The following is a 22,602-nucleotide window of genomic DNA, read 5'->3' as shown; positions in this document are numbered from 1 at the left end:
CTAGAGTCACTACAGACACTCTGGTTCAACTCCAGGCTTTATCACAACCAGCTGTGTTTGGGAGTCCCATCGGGTGGCGCACAATTGGCCCAGTGTTGTCCAGGGTTTGGCCAGTGTAGGTCGCCATTGTAAATAAGAATTTGTTCTGAGCACACTTGTCTAGTTAAATAAAAAATAATGTTTTTTTCCCCAAGTGTAATATTTAGATGTGTGTGGTCACAAGCGTTCTATTATAAAGGCTGTCATGGCTAACTGCAATATTAGTGTATTGTTTTTTCCTTGAGTGTCATTTGCAGTAAAGTCTAGGCAACAAATAACAATGGATTGCTTTCTTTACATTTTTTTGCTGTGAGTTGGGTTCACATAAACCACTTTTTATTTTACACACCAAGACTGATCATGTAGATCATATTCTTTGTTGTTTAATTATTTAAAACCTGTATTTTACCCTGCAGGGATTTTTTGCATGTTTCAGTGCAAAACAAAAGTATCACCTGTTTTGGGACCTCACCAGTTTGCATCCCTGCCCATTAACGGGCAGCACAATGGATACACGTGACTGGAACAAGGGGTCCAGTGTTTCCGAAAAGTGCCAGGAGTGATTGACATTGAGTTTTCAAATTAACACATCCACTATGGGCCGTGGTATAAAGTAATGCACTATACAGGGGATAGGGTGCTATTTGGGATGTGTCCCATTGACTTATGTGTCCCATATGACTTGGTGGACACCCTCACTTATCTACCATGACAAACATTTATTAGCTCTAACCATGTTATGCCCATTCCCCTTAGAGAGAGAACAAGAGAACAAGAGAGAGAGAGTGAGAAAGAAAGAAAAGTATGTGCTAAAAACAGAACCACATCTGCCATTATGTCGGTACTGGCTGGTCATCTTAAATTGTCCTTAAAAGGGGTACTTATAAAAACATGGTACTATACAGCATGTGTCCTAAAGTAGTCTGCTATATAGGGAATAGGGTGCCATTTGGGACGCAACCCATGCACTCATTCACATCCAGACTGAGGAATGGATTACTTAATGTTTTGAAAAGGAAAAAAATAGAATGTGTCAGATTAGTCACTAGCTGCATGGATGCCCATGTTGTTTGACAGAAACCAAATAATTTACATCAATATTTCGACACTTTTTTGGGCCCCCATGTATAATATTGTCCAGGTTGTGTTGCTGCTGACAACAACGTTAATTTCCAAGTCATGCATCTCAAGGTATGATGACAACGTTCATGCTAGATATGGTAAAGAGTAGACCGAAGAGTTAAGCGTGGTCAAGAGGGTCCAACGCTCCGCCTCCTGGGGTAGCGTTTTTATTGTCAACGACCTACTTTGCGGAGCTACTTTGGCTTAGTTTATTAATTCGACGATTTTAAAAACAAGCACACATAAAACTTGAAAAAGACAAATAAAATAATCGAAGATAACACACAATACAGTCTGGGATGTATTTCCATTGTTGTCCTCTTGTGACATGGTGGTTGGTCAAGATCACTTGTGCTTTGGAGGGGCAGAGCCAGACCAGACGCAACGAATGATATTGGATCTTTAAAAAACGGAAAAAACAAAAGGCACCGCACTGCTGTGCTGAGACTCATTGGTGTTCATTGCAAATATAGCGCCAGCCAGTGCATCGGTTAGACTCACAATAACGGCATATTTGGGATCAGTCTCCACTCCTTTGGGATAATGTTTCCCATTTAATCTGGATCAACCACGGGCGGCTGCATATGAGTTGAGAATTTTTCAGTTTTAAGAAAATCCCGGAGGTCTGTCCTGCAAGCGTAATTTTATCTCGACAGTCTTGTGAAAGAGATACGTAAAAGTGTGGAGTGTTGCTCGTTGTTCAATCTTCCCAAATGACCGGCGACCGTTTTACCACGAACATGACTGTGTAAATACTTAGCCTAACATTATTTGTTATTATTTTATAGTTTTTATTTTCTCATATCTCCACTGCACTTGATCGCAAACGATGCAGGTCCTACTGTTTGCTACGGTTCTTTACTATATCGTGAACTTCGTCGGGGCTGAGCCCAAACCAAAATGCTCGGAGCGGTGCGACGTGAGCACTTGCCCCAGCCCTAGCTGCGCGATGGGGTACGTTCCAGACCGATGCAACTGCTGCCTGGTTTGCGCCCAGGGGGAAAGCGACCCTTGCGGGCGCAAAGATGACCTACCCTGCGGTGATGGACTCGAATGCAAGCACCCGGCCGGAAAGCGGCTAGGCAAGGGCTTTTGTCAGTGCAAATTGGGTCACAAAGTTTGCGGCAGTGACGGCGTTACCTACGGGAACGTGTGTCAGCTGAAGGCGCAGAGTAGGAAGGCTCTGCAGCAGGGGCTGCCTGCCATCACCTCCGTCCAGAAGGGACCATGCGAAATCAACAATAACAAAGGTAAGTCATTTGTGTCTAAAAATAAAAATAAAACAACAATAACAGTTGCAACATACAGGCATACTGTAGCTCAACATTAATCAGTAACAGCAGAAATGTATGGGCTGCAAACATTGTTGCACTTCATGCAATAGACATGGATGGATAATGTAATAGGTGTTTATATATAGTGCGCTACTTTTTTGGGGGGCTCAATGCACTATATAGGGAATAGGGTGCCATTTGAGACATAAATATAGTCTAGGATATAGGAATATAATTAGCAACCCCTAAACACCTCCTTTGTCAAAAGGGGAAGACAGCAGACTGTCTAGGTCATTAAAGTTAAACCCTACAACTTTGCCCCTAGATACTGACCTGAGGCCAGGTTTATGTTTCTCCAAATCATTTAGTTTAAGATTGGGGGAGCGAAACTGACCACCGTAATTATTCTCAGCCAGACTCCCTATAGATTACAGTCTCACACGATGAAACTAATGACCAGCCACTGAATGACTGAGTTCACTTGTCAGAATGTAATGTTTGTTTTCCTGTCTATTTTTTTTATCAGCCTTTCCGGTGTTCTTTTTCCTCCTAATACCCAGCAAAAACAAAAGCGTTTAGTGTGAAAAAACTGAAAAAAATAACAAAATTATTATTGTTATCGTATGTGCATTGTAGTGGCCATTAGGTAAAATACACATGACAGTAAATGGGGACAGTAGACACAAAACATAGTTGGCACATCCTGATGTCCACTACAGAGGACATTTATTATTGTTATTTAGCTCTTATTGTTATTTAGCTCCTATATAATGCTAGCACATTTGGTTCCTTAGAAGTGGCTTCAATGTAAGTTTTTTGTTTCCCGTTGGTTCTGGGAACAAAGCCTGACTGGTAAAATGTTTTTTAAAATTAATGTTCTGAGAAGTGAAAATGTATCTCGCTCTGGGCATGTTAATTTTAGGTTGCAGGGAGGTTCTGAGAACGTTTTACTATGGTTCCCTGAATGTTTTCCTGGGAGGTTTTATTAACATTCTGAGAACTACAATTATGTTTTTTGAATGTAATTAAATAACATTCTAAATGTAAAGGTCATTTGGAGGTTTTTGAATAACTTCCTTTAAACTTTCACTGAATGTTTCAATAAGACGTTTAATAAGACTGCTAGCTTAGGTTAACTGTTTCGAACTTCAAGCACTGATAGGACACATGGAAATTCCTTCGCATTAATCATGCAAACACATTTATTTTTTACTGTGGCATGGCATCAGTGAGATTCAAACACTATTATATTCTGTTCTCTATCCATAGAATTAGTCTACTGCACCACCAGGATGGAGCTAGCATGCCATGGTTTATTTTAAACTTATACAAAGCTGTTCATTTTAGTCTTTTCAAACAGAACCCATTTCAAAGGAAACGTTAAGATCAGGTGCGGCTAGTTAGTGGGTGCGGCCAACACACCTGAACACACTTAACAAGATAAGAGGTTAGAGAGAATTTTGTTGACGCTGAGAACGGAATGTATATGTTTTTAAATAACATTCTTAGAACGTTTTTTGAATGTTACTAATGTTTTCTTGTGTTTTTTTTAATGGAAAGTTTTCTTAAAATGTTCCGAGAACACGACTTTAAATATAACATTAAGGGAACCTGCAGAAAACGCTATGCTGAAGTATTGATATTCCCACAGAAGAACGTTGTTTCTTAATGTTCTCTGAATGTTCTGAGAACATTACTTTAAATAGAACCATCAGGAAACCTGTATGAAAGGTTATGCTGAAGCACTGACATTCCCACAGAAGAACGTTGTTTCTTAATGTTCTCTGAAAAATTTGAGAACGTTGCTTTAAATAGAACCATAAAGGAAACCTGTAGGAAACGTTATGCTGAAGTATTGAAATTCACACAGAGAACATACCCAATTTACCCAGTTTTGAAAACGTTCCTAGAACATTACCAAAAAAATTATAATAATAATAATAATGTAACTATTTTTGAACTTTTATGAAGTCTTCCGTTAAAGTAAAAAAATAGAAAATAACGTTATTTTGTCAAGTTAAGAGACCATTCCCAGAATGACCATTCTGAGAATGTTGGGGGAAGTTTGAATGCAATACAACGATAGGACAACAACGCTCTCACCAAGCCCTAAGAAACACATGGTTGTCAGAACATTATGTGCTAGCTGGGACAGCTCAGTAACCTCACCAAACTATTCCTGAGATATTTACATATAGAAAAAATCTGAATATCAAACTCACAAATATGATAATTACACAATTACACACACTTACCATAAAATTGCTGGGTCTCAGGAGGTTATAGGAATTTCCTGGCCTAAGGTGGCAGTTGCCTTGGTTTCCATTCAGAACGTTTTCATACTGCCACTTCATAATGCCCAAGAAGCCGGTGTTTGGAGGATATATTGGCACGGATGTTGCAAACCGTATATGATATGATACACACTACTGTTCAAAAGTTTGGGCTCACTTAGAAATGTCCTTGTTTTTGAAAGAAACTCTGGGATGCTGGCCTTCTAGGCAAAGTTCCTTTGTCCAGTGTCTGTGTTCTTTTGCCCATCTTAATCTTTTATTTTTATTGGCCATTTTTATGGCTTTTTCTTTGCAATTCTGCCAAGAAGGCCAGCATTCCGGAGTTGCCTCTTCACTGTTGATGTTGAGACTGGTGTTTTACGGGTAATAACACCAGTGTTTTACGGACCCTCTAATGTACTTGTTCTCTTGCTCAGTTGTGCACCGGGGCTTCCCACTCCTCTTTCTATTCTGGTTAGGGCCAGTTTGCACTGTTCTGTGAAGAGAGTAGTACACAGCGTTGCACGAGATCTTCAGTTTCTTGGCCATTTCTCGCATGGAATGGCCTTAATTTCTCAGAACAGGAATAGACTGACAAGTTTCAGAAGAAAGGTCTTTGTTTCTAGCCATTTTGAGCCTGTAATCGAACTCACTAAGGCTGATGCTCCAGATACTCAACTAGTCTAAGAAAGCCCATTTTTATTTCTTCTTTAATCAGAACAACAGTTGTCAGCTGTGCTAACATAATTGCAAAAGGGTTTTCTAATGATCAATTAGCCTTTTAAAAGGATAAAGTTGGATTAGCTAACACAACGTGCCATTGGAACGTAGAAGTGATGGATGCCGAAAATGGGCCTTTTTACGCCTATGTAAATATTCTATTAAAAATCTGCCGTTTCCAGCTACAATAGTCATTTACAACATTAACAATGTCTACACCCTATTTCTGATCAATTTGATGTTATTTCAATGTGCTTTTCTTTCAACAAGAAGGACATTTCTAAGTGACCCCAAACTTTTGAACGGTAGTGAATATGTGTATGACATTAGCATGATGATATGGTATTATTCAGTCTAATACTATACCAACATATGAACCCATTGAACTTACAACGTGTATTTGCACACAAGTCATTGAGTTATTCCAGCTGGAATGCAATTTTAACTCATCAGCATTCAGGATTAGACCCACCCTTTGTTTAAAAGAATGTACCACCATAGAGATTCTATTAAATTACTAGAGGGGATATGTCATCAACTCAAAGTTCCATAATGGGGCAAAAATGGCAGCCATCTCGGTCAGAGAGAAATCCAAAACCAGTTTAATTGAAATGAATGGCAGTATAGGCATACGTAATGCATTCCTTGCTTTTACTTTTGCAGGAAAATAAAAGTTAGGCATGTGAGGTCTTAGAAATTGTGTAATGGAATTATAATCAACCTAAAATATTGTCATATCATTAAAAATAGAGTTTATACAGGTTTTATACCAATTTTCTGTATAAATAGCCTCAAAATATAAATGTATTTGTAGGATGAAAATAATAAGATATAGTTTCTCGTACACCGAATTCATTGAAAGATAGGCCTTTCAAATTGGGCAATTATTTGACCTGACCCAAATAATACTTTCTCACTAATGAGGGAAACAGAATTGGATTGTAATGTGTGGCATAGACATCACTGTTTACCTAAGGATACTTTACAGGAAGCAGGAAGGCCTATGAAAAAATAATGGCAAATCCGATTTGTCTTGACTTTGATCACAAGAGGGCTTAATGGTGTGAGGTACTTTAAAAGCATGTAGCAGACTTGGGTTCAACTACTATTTGAAATCATTTTGACTGTGCAATTGGGCTTGATTGAGCTTACCTGGTGCAATGGAACCAATAGATGTGTTTGAAAAATTGAAAGACCCATGACCCAAGATTGAAAGACCAATGTCTGCTCATGACTGAGTACATGGAGTTTGTAAGAAGAGGGATAAGGATGACTGACTGATGAGATTTCTGCACCTAATCTGATCTGCTCATTGGTCGAAATCATCCATGAGCCAATTAGAATGAAGGGCTTTGTAGAGAACTCACACATAAAGATTTGTGATTGGTGGCATTTTATCTGAATTTCTCCAATAATTGGCCAATTACTTACGTTTCCTTTAACTAAACGGATCATTGCCAGTGCTGCATTACAGTGTGGGATTGTTGAGTTAGGAGTAGAGATATCTATAAGTAGTACTAGGAGAGGAGTACTGTTTACATGTTGTTTTTACTTCTCAGATCTCACGTACCTTTCACTTGCCTCTCATGTCTCAGTCTATATGGCTATGTTTAAACAGGCTGGCCAATTCTGATCTTTTTCCACTAATGGATCTTTTGATCAGCCATAATAATTGGGCAAAATAATTACTCACTCTTACTTCAGTCAAATACTATATCATCATATGAACCCATTCAATGTACAACATGTATTTCAACACAAGTCATCCTTGAGTTATTTCAGATAGGCCTACTACCACTTTAGACTAAACCTAAAATTATCTTGTCATTATCATTAGGATGGGCTGGCCTTCAGGCTAATGACATGTTTAGTATCTTCAAACTGTTCTTCGATCAAAAAACACATTTTCCAGAGTCATCTCAAAGCTTTTTGGCCACCACTCAGGATAATAGTAGCCTGTAGTCCCAAATTTGTTTGTAATGTTTTGCTACTCTCATATGGTTATTGTTGACAAAACAGCACAAACAAATCTGGGAGCAGGCTAGAATAATGGCCGAGTTGGGTTTTTCCATGGTTACTGTCAAGATTGTGCCATCCACTGGTTTGGTTTTCTAATGCTTGGTTAGCCAACTGAAGAGGGCCAATTTGTAGCCTAGTGCTGAAATATGTTCTTCTGAGATTCCCCTTTGCTTGCATGTTTAATTCTACACTCACTTACCCAACTATTTACAATTGGCTAGGAGGATGACCATAGCCAAATATTTGATTAGCAAATGGATAGGATGTGGTGGGAATAGTTCTAAAATGTAGAGCCAGATGTAGAGCCATGTAGAGTCTAAAATGTAGAGCCATGTAGAGTCTAAAATGTAGAGCTTGTAGAGTCTAAAATGCAGAGCCAGATGTAGAGCCATGTAGAGTCTAAAATGTAGAGACAGGAGTTTTTCCCTGACCATGTGACCTGACTAAGAAAAACTCTGGACCGTAGTTATAGAATGTTTTTCCTGAGCAGGTCATCTGTGCAGGAAAAACTCCTGGCCCTGCTAACACTGCATGAGATGAATAGGAGTAACTGAATGGACATCATGCTTTTCATATTTAGGTCACTAGTACACTGCCAGCTAGTTCCAGGACAGGGTGTGTTGTTTGTCTGCTCTCTAAAATCAGCTGTGTAACCTGATTGTTTATACGAGCCAAGGCGATCACACACACACACATACGCACACACACATGCATGCACATACACGCACACACACATAGCCAAGGCAGTCTAGTCACAGGAAACCACGGTCAGCTGAGGAGAACGAACGCCATGTGCTGGAAATAACCAACAGTAATTAACATTAGTTTACTGCAGCACGCCACACACACAAGCACACACACACACTCACGCACAGGCCACTAAGGCTTTTTCATGGCCCTGAAGGAGCGCAGCCCGGTGAAACTACCCAGCTGTTTTTATACCAAATTACTGAGGTTTCATGTAGGAAGGGGTGGAGTATAGAAAACAAATATTGAAGGGTATTGCAAAGGAAGTTCACCTAAGAGCCTGTACTCGTCGGACAAAAAAAAAAATGTGTTATTGCTATTTTAATGTTGTTGTTGTTGCTGTTCTTGTGGTTATTTTTAAAGTCAAGTTTTTATATTATTAACATGAGTAATTCTTCCCGCTAGTATAGGTACTTCACACCCCACCAGTCCCAGGTACAAGTTTAACTTCATAGCTGACGTGGTTGAGAAGATTGCGCCGGCTGTTGTCCACATTGAACTTTTCCTCAGGTACAGTGTGTTTGTGTAGGCAGACTCACACACAATCTTATGTCGTACTACAGTGTGTGTTGTGTCTGTAAAGTATGTGTAATGATGGTTGAACAAAAATAATCATTTTTATCACATATAACTTACAGGTAGTAACTTCACAACAGTGTAGATGTTATGTAATCTCTCATCAGAAGCAATAAACACAAAACCCATCACAGTAAACTTGTCTTGTTGTTGTTCTATCTTGACCTCTTTTGAGCTCTATATTGACCTCTTGACCCCCAGGCACCCTCTGTTCGGCCGGAATGTCCCTCTGTCCAGTGGGTCAGGCTTTGTGATGTCAGACACAGGTTTGATAGTGACCAACGCCCATGTAGTCTCCAGCACCAGGCCTGTGTCGGGCCGTCAGCATCTCAAGGTCCAGATGCACAACGGTGACGTCTACGAAGCGACCATCAAGGACATCGATAAGAAGTCAGACATCGCCACCATCAAAGTCAACCCACTGGTGAGAGGAGTGTGTCTCAGGATTGGGGTCAATTTCGTTTCAATTCCAGTCAATTCAGGAAGTACACTGAAATTCCTAATCCAATTGGAATTGAAAGGTTGTTTACTTTCTGAATTAGATATTGCGTAAGAGTCTGACAAAAGACATGCTGCTTTTTTGTTTTAGGCATGTTCTTATGCATAGGCCTATTGTCAGATCTCTAGACCTATTGTTCATTGTAATGAGACATATGCGACAACAATGTTTGTGGTTAGAGGAAGACTGACGCTGAATTTTTTCAAATGGAACCGTCCAAATACTATGTTCTGGTTCACATAATAGCTGTATTGTATTCTACAATAAGAAGGTCTTACTGTTAAAAACAGGGGGAATAGGAACAAAGAAACAACAAAGAAAAGAAAGAACCCAGGGCGAATTCCTGTACGTTAATGAGATGAATAGCTATTTGATGGATGTCATGAATGTCTGAGGTCACAAATAGTTATGACTGATGTCATATCCTGTTTGTGATAGGATTAATCAGGTGTGGTGAAACACAGTTCAATTCAATTCACCCCTGGGTGTAGCTGAATGTTTTTGGCCCAGGTGCATAGATTATGACACGGACCCTACCACTTTAGGGATAAGTAGGGGGATTTTAAGATGGGCCAGTCAACCATATTACGTAAGTGTTCAATCAACGAAAGCCCCTAAAGTCTCCAAAACAATGGATCTGCCTACAGAGAGAAAGACAGGGAAACGCATGAGCAGTGAGAAAGACCTCAAAGAATTCCTACACAGCCCGGTCCCTCTCTCTTTAACTCTATTTCTGAATCTCACATCACGATATGAGTCAGAAACATGTATTCTAGTGTCAAAATGTACTGCAAAGTTTAAAAAGGATAATTAATATACAAATATTGAAAGCATTTAATGAGACAACTAAAAGATGTGCAACATAAAAATATTGTGAAGTTTATTGACCGTCCCTAACTACCCCCAGAGATAGGCTATCTATCCAATGTCAATCCAACTTTGCCAAGGTTGCACACCAGCCAGCTGAAGCTAATTGGCGAAAGAAGTTAGATAGCCTAGGCGACTTCAAGACACATATTTTGCCATATGCAAAAACACACACAAAAGGCACCCAAATTACCCCCCCCCCCCCCCCCCTTTAACGCTTCTCTCCGTCACCCCTCTCTTTCTATCTCCTTCCTCCCTCTCAGAAAAAGCTCCCGGTGCTGTTGCTAGGCCACTCGGCCGACCTTAGACCTGGTGAGTTTGTGGTTGCCATTGGCAGCCCCTTCGCTCTCCAGAACACGGTTACCACAGGGATCGTGAGCACTGCACAGAGAGACGGGAAGGAGCTGGGCATCAGAGACTCTGACATGGACTATATACAGACGGACGCCATCATCAACGTGAGACAATCAATTCTATACAATTTAGCTTAACTTTATTTAAAGGGCAATTATAGCAGACTTCACTTATAACCAACTCAAAAGGCTGTCTAGCTGTCAGACAACTACATGCACATCCCATTGATTGACTGAATAATTGATTGATTTATTGTTTTTGATATTTTCTCAGTATGGAAATTCAGGCGGACCTCTAGTTAACTTGGTAAGTGTTATGTCGGGCCCCCAACACTTTTTCACGATCTTCACTGTGATTGATATTGAGTAGAGGCAGTAGTGAGACAGCCATAGAGCTTTTTTAAATACACCAGTATGAAAGTATCCCAAGATGGCCATCTTTTTGGTCACGTTACCAGGATGTTAATGTCTATTGTAGTGTTCTATTTAATTCAATGGAGCCAGCCCTGTTCTAAAACCCTAATAACCTGTCACCCTGTATTGTCTGCCATCAGGACGGGGAGGTGATCGGTATCAGTTGTGATCCAGTTCCTATTCGTAACACTCTGTTAAGTTGTTTGTCTGACTGCCACCAGGACGGGGAGGTGATTGGCATCAACACTCTGAAAGTGGCTGCTGGGATCTCCTTCGCCATCCCTTCTGATAGGATCACACGCTTCCTCAAGGAATCAATGGACAAGCAGAGCAAAGGTAGGCCCACACCTCCCCTCTGATAGGACAACACTCTTCCTCAACGAATCAATGGACAAGCAGAGCAAAGGTAACTATGTCTGAGATAGCCAGACAGCTATTAGCTACTGGTATGATCACATTATAATTCAACAAAGGCAAATAATGTATTATTATGTTTGTTAAAGGCAAATTATTGTTTTTTTCTTTTAAAGAAGTGAGATCATTGAAGAAACGGTTCATTGGAATAAAGATGCTCACCATCAATCCAGCGTAAGTCTTATGCAAGAATGACACTGTGCAATACTACAGTTACCAATAATAGTGTGTTAAACCAAGACAGACGTTTCTAATTCGTCTTGTGTAGGCTGGTTGAGGAGCTGAAGCAGCAGAACCCAGACTTCCCTGATGTCTCTAGTGGGATCTACGTCCATGAAGTGGTGCCTCACTCTCCTGCACAGAAGTAGGTGGCCTCAGTCAAAGCTACCATACACTGTGCAAATAGCATAGTTTCCCTGAGAAGGGTCAAGGTGACTTTGTATGGAAATTTAGCATGGACTATTTCATTACATCTCTTGGTTTTCTTAAAGGAGTAATTTATCACTCTCTTTCATAGCCTTCCTCATCTCAAAATAATGTGTTTTTACCCTCATCCTCCTTTCTACACACAGAGGTGGTATCCGAGACGGTGACATCATCGTGAAGCTGAACGGCCGTCCTCTGCTGACCACAGCTGATCTACAAGGGGCGCTCACGGAGGAGACAGCCCTGCTGCTGGAGGTCAGGAGGGGCAACGACGACCTGCTCTTCAACATCCAGCCTGATGTCATTATGCAGTAACTCAGTAAACATGAAGACATTGACCAGGAGTACTGTACTCAAGATATATTTCTATCGGACCATTCTGTAAACGTTAGAACGTCACTCATGAACATGCTCCCAGCTGTTCAACATCGAGCCAGACGACGTCTTCATGCAGTAATCACAGCAACCGTGGTGTGGAACCCGTGAGACTGACCAAACAAAACAAAACAAAACAGAAACTCTGGTTGAGAGCCCTATACACTTATAAAGCTGCCCCTATAGTCACTGACCTAAGATCAGTTTGTATTTGTTTTGGGAGGGTAAAACTGATCCTAACTCGGTGCCTAAAGGGTGACTTTTAACTACTCCGAGCCAAGGGGAGAACGCTCAACAAACATGTCGAGAAACAGAAAACTGTGTTTGTTGGAACCTTGATCTGGAAACAACAGAGACTGACTGACCCTTGCTTGGTAAATCCAGCCAGAAAATTCTCTGGGCTCTGGATGAATTTAGGACTGAATGTTGGAACGCCCAGTGAAATGAAACACTTGATTTTTAGTATTGTTGTATTTGTGTTTTGTATCATCTGTCTTTGTCAAAGCATACCAGCTGTGTTTTGAGACTCACTTACTCCCAATGCAACTGATCATTGGTAAGACAAGTTTAGCATGTAGTTTAATTCAAAGATTTGTCCATTGTTACACTGCTTTTATGGCCTTTTTTAAAAATCTGTTGAACAGAACTTTTTTCTGTACATGCGAGTACAGTAGCTATGTGTCCAATGCTTTCCGTTTGAAACCATTCCATAATCAACTGTTTTTGGGTCAGTTATACTTTGAAAGAAAGACCAGAATTTGGTCAGAAATGTTCAGTTAGAAGTTGAAAGAAAGACCACATTGTTATTCAACTGGTAAAATGTAAGCAAATGTCTGTTTGAATCTCACTGTTACTGGATTCTTGATGTCTTCTACTATAACCGACCCATTGGGAACACTTTACATTAATGTCCTAAGGGTTTATAAAGGGTTTGTAAAGGTGCTATAAGCAGTTTTATAAACACTTTACAACATTGACCTGTGCTTATAGCATGAATAAATAAATTCCCTTTACAGTCAGTTACTTATATCTTAATCATCATGACTTAAGAACAGATTGAATGTTTACAAATCTGGATTCCTCACCAACAGGCTATGTCAATGGGAGTGATTGTTATAGTTTTTGCTACTTTTTGGTAATGTGTATAAAATCAAATAAATTGCTGTGTAGGACGTTCTTGCATTAGATCCAGTGAGGCGTGTGTGTGCGTACATGCGTGTGTGGGTGGGATTCCTTTGACGACATTCTGCTGTACTTGTACATGGTTGACGAGGAAGTTAGGAATGTTTACTGCTGCAGGCTGTAAGGAGCTTAGCCTTGTTTAAGTACAATCAGGTTATTGTGGCTGCTATATACATATATATATATATATATATATATATATATACACAGACAGACAAGGGGGCATACTTTTCCATCCTCCACCAGCACAATCAGTCATGGGGTAAGATGAAGATATATTTATGTTAAGGGTCCTAAAAATAGTCATAGACTTTTACTTGTCTTGAAACAGGTCATAAATGTATGTCTAATGTCCTAGGAGGATGTCTGGAAGGAAACTGGGAGAGTTTCATACACCATTCACTTCCATGGTAGAATTGACCCATATTCTGGTCCGCCAGAGAGTCTGAGTATTGTTGGCTAATCTCCTTAATGCAGCTACTGCTAATTTAGCTTTGTATACAAACTTGACATGTTGCTATGACAGAAAGAAAATTCAAACAAAGATTTAATTGCAACTCATATCTAAGTGGGTGCTCGTGCTGGCCCCTTTTTCCCCCCATTTCTGTTATGATGGATCGTTCGCTCCAAGGACCCTTTGATTTATTTACCTAAGAGGATGAGTTGAGCATGTTGGAAATCTTGCGACTAGCTCGGAAAGACAGTACCGTGCAGTATCGAGGAGTCCTCACTGCTGCTCGATCATCCTATTTTACCAACTTAATTGAGGGAAATAAGAACAATCCAAAATGTATTTTTGATACTGTCGCAATGCTAACTAAAAAGCAGCACTCCCCAAGAGAGGATGGCTTTCACTTCAGCAGTGATAAATTCATGAATATCTTTGAGGAAAAGATCATGATCATTAGAAAGCAAATTACGGACTCCTATTTAAATCTGCGTATTCCTCCAAAGCTCAGTTGTCCTCAGTCTGCACAACTCTGCCAGGACCTAGGATCAAGGGAGACACTCAAGTGTTTTAGTACTATATCTCTTGACATGATGATGAAAATAATCATGGCCTCTAAACCTTCAAGCTTCATACCTATCATACCCACCCTATTCCAACTTAACTACTGAAAGAGCTGCTTCCTGTGCTTGGCCCTCCTATGTTGAACACAATGAACGGCTCTCTATCCACCGGATGTGTACCAAACTCACTAAAAGTTGCAGTAATAAAGCCTCTCTTGAAAAAGCCAAACCTTGACCCAGAAAATATAAAAAAACTATCGGCTTATATTGAATTTCCCATTCCTCTCAAAAAAAAATGTAAAAGCTGTTGCACAGCAACTCACTGCCTTCCTGAAGACAAACAATGTATGCAAAACGCTTCAGTCTGGTTTTTCATAGCACTGAGACTGCACTTGTGAAGGTGGTAAATTACCTTTTAATGGCGTCAGACCGAGGCTCTGCATCTGTCCTCGTGCTCCTAGACCTTAGTGCTGCTTTTGATACCATCGATCACATCATTCTTTTGGAGAGATTGGAAACCCAAATTGAAAGAAAGATATCAGTTTGTCCACTGACAAGTCAACTGTAAATGTCGGTGTTCGTCAAGGTTCAGTTTTAGGACCACTATTGTTTTCACAAAATATTTGACTTCTTGGTGATGTCATTCGGAAACACAATGTTAACTTTCACTGCTATGTGGATGACAAACAGCTGTACATTTCGATGAAACATGGTGAAGCCCAAAATTGCCCTAGCTAGAAGCCTGTGTTTCAGACATAAGGAAGTGGATGGCTGCAAATGTTCTACTTTTAAACTCAGACAAAACAGAGATGCTTGTTCTAGGTCCCAAGAAACAAAGAGATGTTCTGTTGAATCTGACAATTCATCTTGATGGTTGTTCAGTCGTCTCAAATAAAACGGTGAAGGACCTCGGCATTACTCTGGACCCTGATCTCTCTTTTGACGAACATATCAAGACTGTTTCAAGGACAAAGCTTTTTTCCATCTACATAACATTGCAAAAATCTGAAACTTTCTGTCCAAAAATGATGCAGAAAAATTCATCCATGCTTTTGTCACTTCTAGGTTAGACCACTGCAATGTCCTCTACTTTCCGGCTAACCGGATAAAGCACTAAATAAACTTCAGTTAGTGCTAAACATGGCTGCTAGAATCTTGACTAGAACCAAAAAAATGGATCATATTACTCCAGTGCTAGCCTCTCTACACTGGCTACCTGTTAAGGCAAGGGCTGATTTCAAGGTTTTACTGCTAACATACAAAGCATTACATGGGCTTGTTCATTCCTATCTTTCCGATTTGGTCCTGCCACACATACCTACACGTACGCTACGGTCACAAGACGCAGGCCTCCTAACTGTCCCTAGAATTTCTAAGCAAACAGCTGGAGGCAGGGCTTTCTCCTATAGAGCTCCATTTTTATGGAATGGTCTGCCTACCCATGTGAGAGACGCAGACTCAGTCTCAAACTTTAAGTCTTTATTGAAGACTCATCTCTTCAGTAGGTCCTATGATTGAGTGTAGTATGGCCCAGGAGTGAGAAGGTGAATGGAAAGGCACTGGAGCAACGAACTGCCCTTGCTGTCTCTGCCTCTAACCCTGCCTCTAACCCTATTACAGGGTCTGAGTCACTGGCTTACTGGTGCTCTTCCATGCCGTCCCTAGGAGGGGTGTGTCACTTGAGTGGGTTGAGTCACTGACGTGATCTACCTGTCTGGGTTTTGCCCGCCCCCTTTGGTTTGTGCCGTGGCGGAGATTTTTGTGGGCTATACTCGCCTTGTCTCAGGATGGTAAGTTGGTGGATGAAGATATCCCTCTAGTGGTGTGGGGGCTGTGCTTTGGCAAAGTGGGTGGGGTTATATCCTGCCTGTTTGGCCCTGTCCGGGGGTATCGTCGAGATGGGGCCACAGTATCTCCCAACCCCTCCCGTCTCAGCCTCCAGTATTTATGCTGCAGTAGTTTATGTGTCGGGGGCTAGGGTCAGTATGTTATATCTGGAGTATTTCTCCTGTCTTATCCAGTGTCCAGTGTGAATTTAAGTATTCTCTCTCTCTCTCTCTCTCTCTCCTTGCCTTTCTAGGGAGTTTTTCCACCGTGCTTCTACACCTGCATTGCTTGCTGTTTGGGGTTTTAGGCTGGGTTTCTGTACAGCACTTTGAGATATCAGCTGATGTAAGAAGGGCTTTATAAATACATTTGATTTGATTCTCTCCCTGTACCCGAAGAATAGGGCTATACATGTAACTGCAGATCTATTGTTTATGAAGTATAACAACCTTATTGGGTGTCCCTCGACTAATAGTCTTGCCAGTGTGAAATCTCTCTTGGATCACATAAAACAATACAATTATTTTAGACTGGGTTCAGTTTTCCCCCATCAATATTGACTATATGACTTAGGTCATGGTTTATCCATCTTGCTCAAGCATAACCCTCCCAAAACACTTTATGAATATTATTATCACAATAGGGTGTTGACTTTCCCCTCAACTTCACTCTTAACCCAATGAGTAACCAATCACCATTTGGAACTTGGAACAGATCCCTCAAGGAGTAAGGAACAGCCAAGGAACACATTTGGTTTAAAGCTTTGTGATTCCAGAAACGATTTCTTGGTAAAAGGTATTAAAAAAGAAACTCAATCTATTCTCCATCCTGCTTTAGTTTGAGTCTCTCAAACAAAGAGAAGAAACCAGGGGCCATATGTATCAAGCGTCTCAGAGTAGAATAGCTGATATGGGATCAGGTCCCTCCTGTCCAAATAATCTAATTTATTATAACCTAAAATGCCAAACTGATTCAACATTAGCATTCCTATGCTTTCTCAATACAGGTCCTTTATTCCAGAGGTTGAAACATTGAAGAAAGTCCAGATAGAAATACATCATGTTGAACAGATAATATTCTTTGTCAGAGAGCATAATCTATCATGTCTGCTCTATAAATTACATTTCTATCTGCAACACTAACGTTTCAGCCTTGTGAACATGCACATTTCGGTTTAGCTGAGTGTGTACATTGGAAGATTTACTCAGACATACAGGAGATTTGTTGGTGGTTAAGACAACGAGATATGGATGATTCTACAGAAGTGGTGCAAATTACAGTCCCACCCAAAAAAACAATGGAGAAAAAAAACAACAGTTATGTCTCCAATCTTAAGACATTTACTTACATCATGACATGTTCTAATTCAATCCAAAGTAATAACAAACATCTTGTTAAATTAATACAGTACGGGGCCTCCCGGGTGGAGCAGTGGGTTCTGGGTTCGCGCCCAGGCTCTGTCGTAACCGGCCGCGACCGGGAGGTCCGTGGGGCGACGCACAATTGGCCTAGCATCGTCCGGGTTAGGGAGTGTTTGGCCGGTAGGGAAATCCTTGTCTCATCACGCACCAGCGACTCCTGTGGTGGGCCGGGCGCAGTGCGCGCTAACCAAGGTTGCCAGGTGCACGGTGTTTCCTCCGACACATTGGTGCGGCTGGCTTCCGGCGCTGTGATGGCGCTGTGTTAAGAAGCAGTGCGGCTTGGTTGGGTTGTGTATCGGAGGACGCATGACTTTCAACCTTCGTCTCTCTCCCGAGCCTGTACGGGAGTTGTAGCGATGAGACAAGATAGTAGCTACTAAAACAATTGGATACCACGAAATTGTGGAGAAAAAGGGGTAAAATTTTAAATTTTTAAATAAAATTTAAAAAAATGAATACAGTACAAAGTCATTGTTTGTACAGTTATTTCTATTGAGAGGTTGCTGTCCCAAACCCTGACTCCTAAACGTCATGTTTGAAAATAAAGCAATTCATGATTTGTCATTTTTTAACACAATTGTAACATCTTGAGTCGTACTATTATTAAATTATTATGATGTTTAAAAGATGTAACCTTCCTTTAACTAGGCAAGTCAATTTACAATGACAGCCTACCAGGGGACAGTGGGTTAATAATTAAAATTCCTCAAACATAGAAGTATTATACACCATTTTAAAGACAAACTTCTTGTAAGTCCAACCACAGTGTCCGATTTTAAAAAGGCTTTACTACGAAAGCACACCAAACGATTATGTTAGGTCAGCGCCTAGTCACAGAAAACCATACAGCCATTTTCCAGCCTAGGAGAGGGCTCACAAAAGTCAGAAATAGCGATTAAATTAATCACTAACCTTTGATGATCTTCATCAGATGGCACCCATAGGACTTCATGTTACACAATACATGTATGTTTTGTTCAATAAAGATCATATTTATATCCAAAAATCTCAGTTTACATTGCCGCGTTATGTTCAGAAATGCATTGTCTCAAACAAACATCCAGTGAAAGTGCAGAGAGCCACATCAAATTACAGAAATACTCATCATAAACATTGATCTAAGATACAAGTGTTTAACATACATTTAAAGATAAACTTCTCCTTAATGCAACCGCTGTGTCAGATTTCAAAAAGGCTTTACGGCGAAAGCACACTTTGCGATTATGTTAGGTCAGCACCTAGCCACAGAAAACCATACAGCCATTTTCCTACCAAGGAGAGGTGTTAAAAAGTCAGAAATAGAGTTCAAATTAATCACTTACCTTTGATGATCTTCATCTGATGGCACTCTCAGGTCTCCATGTTAGACAACAAATGTTTGTTTTGTTCGATAAAGTCCATCATTTATGTCCAAATACCTCCTTTTTGTTTGCGCATTTAGCCCAGTAATCCAAAATGCACACGGCGCAAGCACAAAGTCTAGACGAAAAGTTTAAAAAGTTCTATTAGAGTTTGTAGAAACATGTCAAACGATGTATAGAATCAATCTTCAGGATGTTTTTATAATAAATCTTCAATAATATTCCAACCGGACAATTCCTTTGTCTTTAGAAATGAAAAGGAACAGAGCTCATGCTCACGGCCGTGCACGTGACCAAACAAAAGGCTTTCAACCAGACCACTGGTTCAAACAGCTCTTATTCGCTCCCCTTTCATAGTAGAAGCCTGAAATAACATTCTAAAGACTGTTGACATCTAGTGGAAGCCTTAGCAAGTGCAATTGGACCCCATAGACACTGTATATTCGATAGGCAATGACTTAAAAACTACAAATCTCAGATTTCCCACTTCTTGGTTGGATTTTTCTCAGATTGTCACCTGCCATAAGAGTTCTGTTATACTCACAGACATCATTCAAACAGTTTTAGAAACTTCATATTGTTTTCTACCATAATCTACTAATAATATGCATATCCTAGCCTCTGGGCCTGAGTAGCAGGTAGTTTACTCTGGGCATGCTTTTCATCCGGACGTGAAAATACTGCCCCCTACACCAGTGAGGTTAAGCTACAACCCTACAAATACCACCAGGTGATGGAATTGCACCCCTCTCCAGCATGGCCACATGATGAGTAGTCTGTCTGAAAACATTTTGGAGAGAATTAGGGAGCAAGTTGATAAATCTTCATCTTTTTAAGAAGTATCACTTCTGACCGAACATATATCAAGAAATATTGTAAAGTATGGTTTTGCGGGAAAAAATTAAGAAAAAAATAACATTTGTTGTCCATTAAAATAACATCAATTGATCAGAAATACAGGGTAGACATTGTTAATGTTGTAAATGACTATTGTAGCTGGAAATTGAAGATTTTTTATGGAATATCTACATAGGTGTACAGAGACCCATTATCAGCAGCTATCACTCCTGTGTTCCAATGGCACGTTGTGTTAGCTAATCCAAGTTTATAATTTTAAAAGGCTAATTGATAATTTGAAAACCCTTTTGCAATTATGTTAGCACAGCTGAAACTGTTGTTCTGATTAAAGAAGCAATAAAAACTGGCCTTCTTTAGACTAGTTGAGTATCTGGAGCATCAAGCATTTGTGGGTTTGAGTACAGGCTCAAAATGGCAAGAAACATAGAACTTTCTTCTGAAACTCGTCAGTCTATTCTTGTTCTGAGAAATGAGGGCTATTCCATGCGAGAAATTGCCAAGAAACTGAAGATCTCGTACAACACTGTGTACTACTCCCTTCACAGAACAGCGCAAACGGGCTCTAAACAGAATAGAAAGAGGAGTGGGCTTTTCTTTCAAAAACAAGGACATTTCTAAATGACCCCAAACTTTTGAACGATAGTATTTGCTGGGATGTACATAGCTATGGAGATCATTTAAAGTTCAAAATATGTCAAAATTGTACAAATTGAAATGGTCACAACCGGAAAAATTGACACAGTAGAGATATAGAGATCCATTTAAAAGTCACATGCTCCATGCTCTACTAACTGAGCTACAGAGGACCACCATATACAGTTGAAGTTGGAAGTTTACATACACCTGAGCCAAATACATTTAAACTCTGTTTTTCACAATTCCTGACATTTAATCATAGTAAAAATGCCCTGTCTTAGGTCAGTTAGGATCACCAGTTTATTTTAAGAATGTGAAATGTCAGAATAAGACGAGAGAGAATTATTTATTTAAGCTTTTATTTATTTCATCACATTCCCAGTGGGTCAGACGTTTACATACACTCAATTACTATTTGGCATTGCCTTTAAATTGTTTAACTTGGTTCAAACGTTTCGGGTAGCCTTCCACAAGCTTCCCACAATAAGTTTGCCCATTCCTCCTGACAGAGCTGGTTTAACTGAGTCAGGTTTGTAGGCCTCCTTGCTCACACAAGCTTTTTCAGTTCTGCCCACAAATTTCCAATAGGATTGAGGTCAGGGCTTTGTGATGGCCACTCCAATACCTTGACTTTGTTGTCCTAAGCCATTTTGCCACAACTTTGGAAGTATGCTTGGGGTCATTGTTCATTTGGAAGACCCATTTGCGACCAAGCTTTAGCCTCCTGACTGATGTCTTGAGATGTTGCTTCAATATAGCCATATAATTTCCCTTCCTCATGAAGCCATCTACAGTGCCTTGAGAAAGTATTCGGCCCCCTTGAACTTTGCGACCTTTTGCCACATTTCAGGCTTCAAACATAAAGATATAAAACTGTATTTTTTTGTGAAGAATCAACAACAAGTGGGACACAATCATGAAGTGGAACGACATTTATTGGATATTTCAAACTTTTTTAACAAATCAAAAACTGAAAAATTGGGCGTGCAAAATTATTCAGCCCCTTTACTTTCAGTGCAGCAAACTCTCTCCAGAAGTTCAGTGAGGATCTCTGAATGATCCAATGTTGACCTAAATGACTAATGATGATAAATACAATCCACCTGTGTGTAATCAAGTCTCCGTATAAATGCACCTGCACTGTGATAGTCTCAGAGGTCCGTTAAAAGGGCAGAGAGCATCATGAAGAACAAAGAACACACCAGGCAGTTCCGAGATACTGTTGTGAAGAAGTTTAAAGCCGGATTTGGATACAAAAAGATTTCCCAAGCTTTAAACATCCCAAGGAGCACTGTGCAAGCGATAATATTGAAATGGAAGGAGTATCAGACCACTGCAAATCTACCAAGACCTGGCCGTCCCTCTAAACTTTCAGCTCATACAAGGAGAAGACTGATCAGAGATGCAGCCAAGAGGCCCATGATCACTCTGGATGAACTGCAGAGATCTACAGCTGAGGTGGGAGACTCTGTCCATAGGACAACAATCAGTCGTTTATTGCACAAATCTGGCCTTTATGGAAGAGTGGCAAGAAGAAAGCCATTTCTTAAAGATATCCATAAAAAGTGTTGTTTAAAGTTTGCCACAAGCCACCTGGGAGACACACCAAACATGTGGAAGAAGGTGCTCTGGTCAGATGAAACCAAAATTGAACTTTTTGGCAACAATGCAAAACGTTATGTTTGGCGTAAAAGCAACACAGCTCATCACCCTGAACACACCATCCCCACTGTCAAACATGGTGGTGGCAGCATCATGGTTTGGGCCTGCTTTTCTTCAGCAGGGACAGGGAAGATGGTTAAAATTGATGGGAAGATGGATGGAGCCAAATACAGGACCATTCTGGAAGAAAACCTGATGGAGTCTGCAAAAGACCTGAGACTGGGAAGGAGATGTGTCTTCCAACAAGACAATGATCCAAAACATAAAGCAAAATCTACAATGGAATGGTTCAAAAATAAACATATCCAGGTGTTAGAATGGCCAAGTCAAAGTCCAGACCTGAATCCAATCGAGAATCTGTGGAAAGAACTGAAAACTGCTGTTCACAAATGCTCTCCATCCAACCTCACTGAGCTCGAGCTTTTTTGCAAGGAGGAATGGGAAAAAATGTCAGTCTCTCGATGTGCAAAACTGATAGATACATACCACAAGCGACTTACCGCTGTAATCGCAGCAAAAGGTGGAG

At 40.3% G+C, this 22,602-nt stretch overlaps 1 protein-coding gene across 4 annotated transcripts; it reads left to right on the top strand.

The window, feature by feature from the left end:
• Window positions 1-1,432: 1,432 nt before the first annotated feature.
• Window positions 1,433-13,313, top strand: htra3b (HtrA serine peptidase 3b). 4 transcript variants are annotated; one of them, XM_020491254.2, is made up of 9 exons: window positions 1,457-2,411; window positions 8,605-8,704; window positions 8,972-9,194; window positions 10,400-10,594; window positions 10,764-10,796; window positions 11,044-11,239; window positions 11,434-11,491; window positions 11,586-11,681; window positions 11,890-13,313. In XM_020491254.2, exons 1-9 carry the CDS (start codon window positions 1,991-1,993, stop codon window positions 12,056-12,058), a joined length of 1,491 nt encoding a protein of 496 aa, XP_020346843.1. In that variant the 5' UTR covers window positions 1,457-1,990; the 3' UTR covers window positions 12,059-13,313. The 4 variants fall into 4 exon arrangements, 3 of the variants coding, with proteins under 3 accessions (XP_020346843.1, XP_020346844.1, XP_031687975.1); XM_020491255.2 differs by having other exon boundaries at window positions 1,466-2,411; window positions 11,125-11,239; XM_031832115.1 differs by having other exon boundaries at window positions 1,476-2,411; window positions 8,600-8,704; window positions 11,125-11,239.
• Window positions 13,314-22,602: the final 9,289 nt, after the last annotated feature.

The sequence above is a fragment of the Oncorhynchus kisutch genome, linkage group LG9 (genome assembly GCF_002021735.2).
Source record: "Oncorhynchus kisutch isolate 150728-3 linkage group LG9, Okis_V2, whole genome shotgun sequence".
Classification (NCBI taxonomy): Eukaryota; Metazoa; Chordata; class Actinopteri; order Salmoniformes; family Salmonidae; genus Oncorhynchus; species Oncorhynchus kisutch.
Note: the sequence above shows the minus strand (reverse complement) of the source record. Positions and strands in the feature narration are given on the sequence as shown.

What these genes read in the sequence shown, in the direction of transcription:
- htra3b (XM_020491254.2), top strand. Translation starts at nt 1,991, where the DNA reads ATGCAGGTCCTACTGTTTGCTACGGTTCTTTACTATATCGTGAACTTC. An exon ending in AGACGGACGCCATCATCAAC is followed by an intron (nt 10,595 to 10,763) that starts GTGAGACAATCA and finishes ATATTTTCTCAG; the next exon opens with TATGGAAATTCAGGCGGACC. An exon ending in CCTCACTCTCCTGCACAGAA is followed by an intron (nt 11,682 to 11,889) that starts GTAGGTGGCCTC and finishes TTCTACACACAG; the next exon opens with AGGTGGTATCCGAGACGGTG.